The sequence below is a fragment of the Erigeron canadensis genome, chromosome 7, assembly GCF_010389155.1.
Source record: "Erigeron canadensis isolate Cc75 chromosome 7, C_canadensis_v1, whole genome shotgun sequence".
NCBI classification, from domain to species: Eukaryota; Viridiplantae; Streptophyta; class Magnoliopsida; order Asterales; family Asteraceae; genus Erigeron; species Erigeron canadensis.
Genome location: NC_057767.1, coordinates 37,379,045 through 37,389,490, shown reverse-complemented (window position 1 = coordinate 37,389,490; position 10,446 = coordinate 37,379,045). Strand labels below are relative to the sequence as shown.

The 10,446-nt window shown below is 33.5% G+C and overlaps 2 protein-coding genes across 2 annotated transcripts; both read right to left on the bottom strand.

The window, feature by feature from the left end:
- Positions 1-2,416: 2,416 nt before the first annotated feature.
- Positions 2,417-4,047, bottom strand: LOC122608152. Its single transcript, XM_043781245.1, has 2 exons — positions 3,935-4,047; positions 2,417-3,786 (listed from the first exon to the last, which is right to left on the bottom strand). Exon 2 carries the CDS (start codon positions 3,628-3,630, stop codon positions 2,638-2,640), a length of 993 nt encoding a protein of 330 aa, XP_043637180.1. The 5' UTR covers positions 3,631-3,786; positions 3,935-4,047; the 3' UTR covers positions 2,417-2,637.
- A 1,660-nt stretch (positions 4,048-5,707) lies between these two features.
- On the bottom strand, positions 5,708-10,368 carry LOC122607470. The gene is made up of 6 exons (XM_043780445.1): positions 9,987-10,368; positions 8,517-8,684; positions 8,161-8,286; positions 7,402-7,593; positions 6,631-6,795; positions 5,708-6,249 (listed from the first exon to the last, which is right to left on the bottom strand). Exons 1-6 carry the CDS (start codon positions 10,158-10,160, stop codon positions 5,953-5,955), a joined length of 1,122 nt encoding a protein of 373 aa, XP_043636380.1. The 5' UTR covers positions 10,161-10,368; the 3' UTR covers positions 5,708-5,952.
- Positions 10,369-10,446: the final 78 nt, after the last annotated feature.

Below are 10,446 nucleotides of genomic sequence, written 5' to 3'. Positions count from 1 at the left end.
CGCTACAATGTGAGTATTATGCTCGTTATATTATATAAAAAAGTGAGGATATCTTATAATTTCATGAAATTTATGCATAATTTTAAAAATTTTAGATCAATTAGACAACTTCTCTTTTATGAGTTTTTTTTTTTTTTTTTATCAATATTAAAGACACAACACTAACCATCAACATATAGATTGATATTTAGAACAACTTTTTAAAGTTTTTTCTTTAAATCTTGATATCAGTAAAATGTTCTAAAAAAATAATTTAAATGTTGTTTTAGATATGAGTTTCCTTTGAACTTACCGATAAAAATAAAGAAGAAAAAGATACCACTTCTTAATTATTAACAATGTTAATTAATAATACAGCTTACTTTGTATATTAACACACATGTCACATTTTTCTAATGCATGTTTTTATTGAAAACCATATAAGTTGCAATTAATTATGTTTGAATGGCAATTAGTATTGTTTAACCCAAAGTTCAACTATTTATTTTTATTAAAACAAAAAATGGGTCAATCAAGAATATTCTCTATGTATCTGGTGTTGGTGGATGATATAATAGAATTTGATTAAAGCCTCTTTTACCATTTAAAAAAATGGCAAAATAATATTTAATGTGGACATATATAGTTACAATTTAAACAAGATTTGACTATATATTATACTAACACATTTGACATCATCACTATGGTCAGAATAAGATGCTTACAGGTGTGTTTATTATTTAGCAATTGTATGTATCACACCAGCTTACCATCATGCTTCAGTTTCATGCTCATGATTTCAATGTCAAATACTCTAGTACGTATTATTTATTATTTAAGAACTAGTCCTACAAAGTTCAATAAAAAGTATTTTGTATAAGAATCAAGAAGAAACTCCACGTTTTACAAAAACTATTAAATCAAATATACTAAATGGTGCAAGTATAAGGTGAACTATATACATAAAAATGACAAAAATTTGTAAGTTACTTAAATTGATAAATGAAAGTCTGATCAATTATTAGTTTAACTAGGTCTATGATTATTATGAAAGAAAGTAAATAACGTAATATTATGGTTAAAACTTAAACGGACATCAAATGAGATTTGGACTTCAATTATGCTTAATTTTAACTAACGTTTATATTTCACGTTTTCTGAAAAATATATCCATGTTTTTTTTTTTTTTTTAAAATTTTTTTAAAGAAAAGTGTCTAGAGCTAATAGGCTACATAAAAACTCATTACTAAACATTTCCACGTGGTCTTGTCTAATATCGTGTAATTTTGTATGCAACATTTAAGGGTAGATATGTAAGAAGGTTGATATTTGTATCACACAATTAATACTTTTCACTCATCATGTTACATAACTTCTAAAATAAGCTATACTTTATTACCAATACAATTGTGAAATATGAACTACATGATATGGTTCATGAATCACCTTTAATCTTGTAAGTGTAAGCCTTCTCCTGTATTAACCACATATTAAAACCTCCCAACATATGCTAATGTGACACCAATCACATCCTTAAAGGTTGTAGCATGTGTGTGAACGGTCCCTCCTTGCCAATTTTGCCAAGTTTTTAAAATCTATTCTAGGCAACGTTCTATTTCTCCAAACCCAATTGGTCCAATTAACAGTATTACAAACTTCAATTGGTCCAGAATATGAGAATATCTTGAAAATGGTTGTCATATTCTTTTCAAAACATATATAAAAATCAATCTAGAAAGTATAAAGATGTCACCTAATCCAACAAAATGATAGATGGATTGGCAAAAACAAGGATCCAGGTCATATTTGCTTGGTTTAGGCGTTGGGGGGGTGGTTGGTCATAAAGCCCAAAAAGCTACATTTCTTTTATAATTACTCTTTACACCTTTATAGAAGTGGTTGGACCAAAGTAATGCCCCTTTACAGACTATCCACCCATATTGTCTCATTAACTCTTTGGCTCTTTCACAAACATCATTGCACCAAATATGACTCCTACATATTTTCACTTCATTCTGGTACATCACAGAATTACTCTTCTATGTGTATCAAATAAGCAAATCGAAAGGGCAGGCTGACCAGAGACCGGAAACTAATTGTGGACTATACACTATTAGGAGGGTTGTATGACAAGCCCGGTCTTGACCCAAACTAAACTTATATTTCATACTTGATTCAAAGACACAAAGTACAGAGCGTTAAATACAGGTTGAAGACGGTCTTTGAATCGATTTCATACTAATCATATTACACTAAGTAGAATACAAAGGTACAAATTGACAGGAATTCTGATATGGACAAGATTAGTTACATAGTAATAACACATTGCAGACTAAAATCAACACATTCTTCAAGTTAAAGATAACTTCACAATTTCATGTGATGAATTACTGTCAGTTATATGAACTTTGCATAACAATGTATCAGTACTTGTCAATGGAAAATCAAAAATCACCATGAATAAAAACCACTCTTCTCTCAAAGCCTAAAATTCACTCAACAACGAATCATTGTGTGAGGTCAGAAAGTATCATTTACACAAGAACCCTAAACACATTTGCACTATTTCCATGAGATTACCAAAGAATGAACCAAAACATGAAATTAATGCACCTACAAAAACATGTGCAATTGGAAAGAATACCTAAAGAAAAGAGCTCATGGTGCATACTCAGTTTCAAGAGTCGGTTGTGTTCTGGTCACCATAGCTGCTGGTGCTTTCATTCCCCCAATCGTTGTCATATGTAACGGTTCACCACGTTCTGCAGTCCTTTCCATCTTATGCATCTTCTTTCTCTTTTTGTATCCCCGAACCCATAATACCAACAATGCCAACAAGACTAACAACAAACATCCACCAACTACAGAGCCAACAATCACCCAAACGGTAGAATCAACTCCTCCACCTTTATGATTTGGGTTAAGAACCACAGCCGGCACAGGAGATTTTGGCAAAGGAGACGCTGGCACTAAACTGGTAGTCGAGTTTACCACAATAGAAAAATGCCCTTGTCTGAAAGCAAAACATTTGTTCCCAGATACCACATTTGTGAAATTCACTTGACCATCAAGATCAACCCATACACACTTAGCAGTTGAACCATCAGGCCCGAGTTTTACCTTCCCAAAATCTATCAAAATCGGTTCACCAGATGCAAAAATATCCAACTCGGGTAGATTCTTAGCTAACAAATCTGATGCATCATAAGCAAGAAGACCTAACATAGGTGCTAAATACATGTATCCAGGTAAAGGGTAATAAGTTTTAGACCAATTCCCTAAATTTTGATACACCAAAACAAGCCGTTCCACATATGGCTGCTCGATAACACCTCTCGAGATATTAAACTCTTTATACATAGAAAAACCTCTTTTAAACAAACTACCACTTCTTAGCCTCAATGCTGAAACCCGAATACCAGTTAAGTTCTTAGGAACGCTACCGTCAAACGAAACCCCTGTTCTCGGTGTAACAAACGCCCGATAAGCGTAGTCTTGTAACATTATATCTAAAGCCCTAGCTGATCTTATTTCAGTAACATTTAAAAGTGACTGTGATTCAACTATTGGCCACGAAAGCAACAAAACAAACACAAGTAAAAACTTCCCAAAATTTAGCACCATTGTTTGATCAGCTGGTCGGGCCATCATTTAGTTGGGATTCTCGAAAACCAATGCCAATATCTCTTTTTATTTTTTCACCACAAAATCACTAGTGGGTCTAGCCCAATAGGTAAACCGAAAAAGTTTTCTGTTCAGGTTATCCGAGAATGACAAGTCAGAGGTATGCGACCCAACCGGTCTATCCTGTGGTGTATATTAAGTGGGGTTGTCAAAAAAAATAAACAAAAGTCAATAAAATAGAACGAACTCAAACAATGTGGATCAAAACAACATAGATCATATAAAAGAAAATTACATCTAAAGATTAAAATATGTCGATGAAAAAAATTACCTGATGTTAGAACTTTTGGGTTTATGGGTGCACGAAAAAGTAGAAAACCCTAAATAAATACTTACAAAAGTATTGTAAAAATATATATTATCATAAAGTATAAATTACCATATATATTTGGTGGCGAAAAATATGTACTAAAAAATAAGTTGATTGGGCTAAAGTATTTTAGGTGTCACCAAACTGTTCCGTGTTTTGAGGTACATAGATATGGTAAGTTGTAAGTATATGTGTGTGTGAGTGAGTGTGTGTGAGTGTGATTGGAAGTGAGATTTTTATGGAAATGAGTTGCCATCAATGGGGATTGAATATAGACAAAAGTGTCCAACAGAGGTGACAGTGAAGCAAGCTGTTTGTTTGTTAAAAGATGGATGGTGTTTTTGCTTAAATGTATTAAAAAATTGGATCAAATGAGGTAATAGTTGCATGCTCCTAATCTAATTTTAAAGTAAATAGAGTAAATTAAAAAGTTTTAATAAACAAAACCTTAATGATATAGTTAAAATCCATTAGATAGTATACCTTTATTATAAAATTTAAACATGAGTTTTTATATAAAATGCACAAGTTTTTTATGTAGGTTAACAATCTTAACTCTTACATTTAACAATTTCTTAAATTAAATGGAAATCTTCAAAATATATAAATGGTTCGTTATAACAAAAAACATTTTATTTAATTTCATATATAATTTTGCAAATTCTACAATTAAAAGTTATAAAATATATGTTTTTTTTTGTAAAATTATATAAATTAAATCGATGATTTAAAAAAGTAATTATCTAGATAATAAATCTAAACTGAATGTTTAAAAATTTTTAATCTTCAATGATTTTATTCTGAGGGTTAAATACTTTATAAAATATTATAAATAATGAGTGTGTTTAAAATAGTTTGGTTCTAATACTAGTAGTACCAATCCCACTTAGATGGGTTGGTTGTAAGGTTTCTCCTTAAATGGTTCCTTATGGCTGTTCAAAAGAAAAAGAAAAAGAAAAAAAAAAGTTAGATCCTTAAATGTAGGTTGTGGATTCTACCTTCACCGTGCGCTATTTTTGGTGAATTATCAACTTTACTAACAATACTAACATATGCTATTCAAAAAATAAGAAATAAATAAATACTAGTAGCACTATTAAACCTAACGAGATTGGAGTCATAATTGCTGACTTGTGTTTTTTTTAACCCAACGGATCTCGTGGCTTTCTTAGCTGGAAAGTGAGTTTTTTGTCCATAAAAAAACCATTCATTGGATAGGAATGGAAAATACAACCACCACTATTGAAATCTCAAACAAAAATGACCCCTGCGGGAGAGAGGGGGGAGGGGGGTTGCTTGCTTGTGGGTGGGGTGTGCCACGATGAAACGAGGGAGTGAAAGATCGTTTTGCGTTGGATGCTTTTTACCCTCCCCACAATGATGACTCTTTTGTCTTGTGGAGGACTCGAAAACCTGTTATTCTGTAGAATATAGTTGTCTGTTCACAATGATAAATATCACTAAACGTAAGACAATTTGGTACAAATTGATTTGATAATGAAAGGTAACCAAGTCACATGGAGGGTAAGATGGAGAGCGATATCCTCAAGTATTAGAATCTGTTACCAATTCAACAAATGATAATGAGGTAGGAACTTGAGAATTACACATGAATCAACAATCTAATATCATGATATAAATCGTGACATGACATGAACCAAATAAAATCACTACTGCAATGTTATATTATGACACTACTGTCTTCATTCGACAACTTAAATCACGAAGTTGTTGTACAACATCAAAAGAATTGTTCTTATGTATCCAAATTATTTGCAAAGAATCATGGGATAGCCATAACAGGCCACAAATACATAACAAGCCTTCTGTTATTGTTCATCAACATATCACACTAGACACTACTTACAAAACCAAACAAAGAATAAATAATCACCCCCATCACCCAAGTAAAAATAAACCACAAAACATTAAAAGAACAAAAGAATTAAGCATGGCGCTACCACTAACCAGAACACGAATCAAGGAGGTTCACGTGGGGATGAAGGTAATGGAGGTAAGGCTGAGGTAGAATGTGTTCTAGATATTTTAGGGGATGAAGGTAATGGAGGTAAGGCTGAGGTGGATAGTGTTCTGGACAATCCTGGATTAACTTCTGTAACCTCTTGGATACCCTCATCCAGATACACGACATCTTGCATTGTTAGTTGATGGTATTCAACAATTTCTCTCAAAAAGCGGTTCTCACGTGCATATATAGAATTCTCATTAGCCAAACGAGCCTTCTCTGCCAAAAGTGATTCAAGTTGAAGACGTATCTGATCACATGAATGTTCACCAAGAATCAGTCGAAAAACATAGAATGGAAGGTGCAATTGTGATCAATTAATTAATGAATGGGTCGTTGGGAGATGTTTTATTCTTAACTCGTAATAAACAAAATCATCTGAAAGGAAACAGGTCAAATGGGTTGAAAGTAGTCCCAAAATTGCAAGATTCCAGCAAGTAATTATTATTTCATAATTGACACAGTTTATATAGATAATAACTACACACACATATATGTATAAAGTGAAGCATCAACCCAACCCAACCCCTTTCGTCCGTCACAATGAATACCTGTTTTAACCTATTACCCAACCTGCCCATCTTGCCATCTGTAAAATTACAACAGTGCACACAATGAGACAAGTTGATACCATGTCATCGTCTGTAGGGTGTTCTCCTTTTTCAAGAGCCTCGCGTAACATCTTATTTTCTTCTTCTAACTGTGAGCTTCTATCTTTTGCAAAGGCCAAATCTGCTTTGAGAGTTTTCAGCTCCCGTAGGAGTAGTTTCGCCTTAGCAGCGGTTGCAATCGCCACCTGTATTCCAAACAGAAGGCAACAATGCATTTCACGGGGAAGGATACAAAAATATGGCTAAAGAAAAATACTTGATGAGAGTGGATCATAAAGCAATTCTCTAGTCTGGTGAGTGATCATCAAGACTGCCAACATGATGGCCTCCAAATTTGTTTTTCTATAGCATAGCAAATAAGGGGAAGAATAGGGAGAAAAGTCTCCGAACGGTAGAAAGTGTAGGAGGGATTTTGGTGCTAACACGCGTTTGAAACACCTTCATGCACCAATGATCTTTGGTGTATCAAGGTGTTGATAAAAAGCTGCATCAAGGAGTAAAAAAGGTGCAGGAAAAAATTTCATCAAGACACGCGGCACTTCAAAATTCTTCCTACACATACTACCTACCATGAGGAGACTTTTCTCCTGAACCACAAGCTTGCAAATAAATGATCTTACTTCCCCATTTTTTGCTTTACTACAAAGATGTTGTACATGATATGATGCATTTGCTGCAAGTAATTTGCACACATCCAAAGTATGTACTACGAATTTCAGATAAATGTATGAAAATTCCCCAAAATTATATACATAATCCACAAAAATGCAACTACACATTTGCAACCTTACGTCGCGAGATGCCTTGATTTGATTTTCTTGGTTTGTCTGTTCTTGTTCAGATAGCCTTCTAGGTTCCTGTAATGGGTCCTGCAAGCCAAAAAACTCGTTCGGTTCATCGGTCGTTCCTTTTCTCCTGCTCTGCAGCTTGCGAGTTTCTTGTATGATACCTTGAGTTTTCTTGTCCACAATTGTTCGCCCTTCCTGAAAATCAAAGTATGTTACTTTTGTATCTATAAGATTGTTTACTCAATCAACATTCTTTATGATTGACAAATTCAAATTTAGCAACCAAAAACAGTTTCCCTACATAAAACTTCCAAACAATGACATCCAACTAGACATGTATCCTTTTAGGTTTCTCAAGATGAAACAGAAGCAGACACAGATAAAGCAACGATATATCAAAAATGAAATTTCAGCCAGTGTTTTTCCTGCCAAATCCTCTTCAAACTGAACAAACAAGGTCACGACACAACATATGAAAGAACTTATATGAACATCATACACAACATTCCACACAACGTATTGGAGCTTAATATCTATTACTCAGATCATACAACTTACTAGATCACTGATTTTAGTGTAATAGACATGTCATATACTCGTATAATCCTAAATAATCTCCAAGATCATTAAACAGTTGAACACGTATAAACATTTCATATATGACCAGAAGGTAAATACAAGAATTCAAAATATGTTTTTTATTAATTTCTAATGGTCATTCAAGATAGACTAAAACCACTGAGATCAATCTACAATATTTACCTCAAAGGCATTCCCAATCGAGCCACCAATTTGATTAAGTGAGGATGCGAGTCTATCTAAACCCTTCCTTAATTTTGGATTATCGATTTTTCGGGAGTTCTCAAAAGACTCATAACGATGCTCAACCTGAACAAAGAAACACAATAAGCACTGAGGTTAGCCAAGAGAACATTATAGCTTATCATCAATCGGGAAAAAAAAAAAACAAGATATTGGTTTATTAAATGACATCAGGAGAGCTTCCATTTCGTCATTCTCATTAACTGATTTTTGTCTGTTATTGCAAGGTGAAAGCTATAAGGTAAATAAGGCAACACAAGTATATGCTTTTACCAAAACAAAAAATGCATACATACCTGGTTGCTTGTCGAGACTGTTTCCGTCTTCAAACTGCCAGGAGTATTAAAACGACGAGGAGCCTCATCATCATCGAGAATTGATTTAGCCTTTCTTGCTAAAACACCCCAAAAACCTCCTGGTTCATTCGTACTTCCCATCGATGTATAATCATAGGTAGCAGAACCCTGAATCACCAGATACAAGATATCAGATCTTATCAGCAGAAATAAAAATGTTTAAGGTTTTTCTCCAATCTTGCAGCTGTGGTCTGTGTCTAGGATCTGTTTTCAATCAATATTCCTATCATAATTATCAACTCGATTCTATATACAATTAGAGATGATTCTAAGCCAGATAACAATTAATTCACAAAATAGAAACTTGTTACCTTAGAGCTTCTAAAACACATGTAAGCAACCAAATGTCTTGAAGACAGTGATAATACTAATACTATAATATATTATCACTGAACTACCTGCTCAAAGACATGTGTTCTACAGATTTGATTAAGACATGTGTATTACAAGCACTAATGTAACAGAAGAGCAGGAAACCATTAATAACTAGATTTATAAGGCAAATAGACGAACTATATACCTATATGATACTGCCATTTTGTGTTGATTAAAGATACAAAACAATTAGGACCTTAGAAGCCAGAAATATATCTCACACTAAAAATTATCCACTTCGTTAGCATCTATATATATGGATCCATAAACCAATTTCCAAACGATAAGCAAAGCAGCAGAACAATAATTCTAGGCTTTAATACAAACACATATACGCATATATTAGAATTATATAAAAGTTTTCATGAGTAAAATCAGGGGTATCAGTCTATTCACTACTCAATAATCAAAATCAAAATCAAATCCCTAGAGCATAAAAGCAATAGCTGAGTCTCAAACAAACTATTAGCACTCATCGAGTAATGGTCATCTTTATCACTTACATAGAGCTACTTATCTAAAAAATATATAAGCTTTCTTTCCATTTTGTCCCAAATGACAATTTTTTCTCTCGTTTTTTTTCACATGTCGCACAAATTTTTGTCACTTTCTACTTAGTTTGTCCGGCATAACTTAGCTAGTAAACTTTGATAGCGATGTGATGATTCTCCATAACCTCATTCACATTGTGTTTATAAATCCAACATTACATTATTAGAGAGCCTAAATTATGTCTAGTCATATCTAGGTCGACAAGGTTTTACGGGATTATCTACAAAATAGCTAAAAACGGGCAAACATTTGTATCGCATATGCATACCGACACCAAAAAGTAACCAAAAAAATAATACGAAGTATGAATTCTAGCTATATAACAGAGTATACCTATGTAGATCATAAACATATGCAGTAATAAACAAAATAACAGAATAATAATAATATGATCAGTAAAAATGATCACACATTCGCATATATATATATATATATATAATTTGGATTTATGCAGTAAAAAGGAAATAACTCTGATGAGAAAACCTTAGATCGATCGGAGTGAAAAGAAGAGGAGCTAGAATAGGCAGAAGAGAAAGAAGAAGAATCACGGTGAGCGGCGGAAGCTTTGATCGCCTGAGCAGCTAGTGATGACGCTGGAGGTGCCGCCGTGGTGTTGTCGGTGACGTCCTTTGAAGTTTGGCGTCTACGGTACGCCATTTTTTTAATGAATCTTATTACAATAGAATATATATATATATATGTATATGTATATATATGTATAGAAAATGAAGGAGATATGACGATGATGACCGGCGGACAGCAGGAAGCTACCACCGGAAAGATGCGATGATGATCGGAGGAAGCGGAGATCAGGGGGAATGATAAAATGCGCAGGTGGTTACCAACACTCAACAACACCGTCCTTATTGAACCAACTTTCTATTTTCATTATTATATTTACTAGTAATTAACTAATTATTACTCCGTAACTAGTAATAAATCG

What these genes read in the sequence shown, in the direction of transcription:
- LOC122608152 (XM_043781245.1), bottom strand. Translation starts at nt 3,630, where the DNA reads ATGATGGCCCGACCAGCTGATCAAACAATGGTGCTAAATTTTGGGAAG.
- LOC122607470 (XM_043780445.1), bottom strand. Translation starts at nt 10,160, where the DNA reads ATGGCGTACCGTAGACGCCAAACTTCAAAGGACGTCACCGACAACACC. An exon ending in TTCACTCCGATCGATCTAAG is followed by an intron (nt 8,685 to 9,986) that starts GTTTTCTCATCA and finishes CTGGTGATTCAG; the next exon opens with GGTTCTGCTACCTATGATTA. An exon ending in CAGTCTCGACAAGCAACCAG is followed by an intron (nt 8,287 to 8,516) that starts GTATGTATGCAT and finishes TTCTTTGTTCAG; the next exon opens with GTTGAGCATCGTTATGAGTC.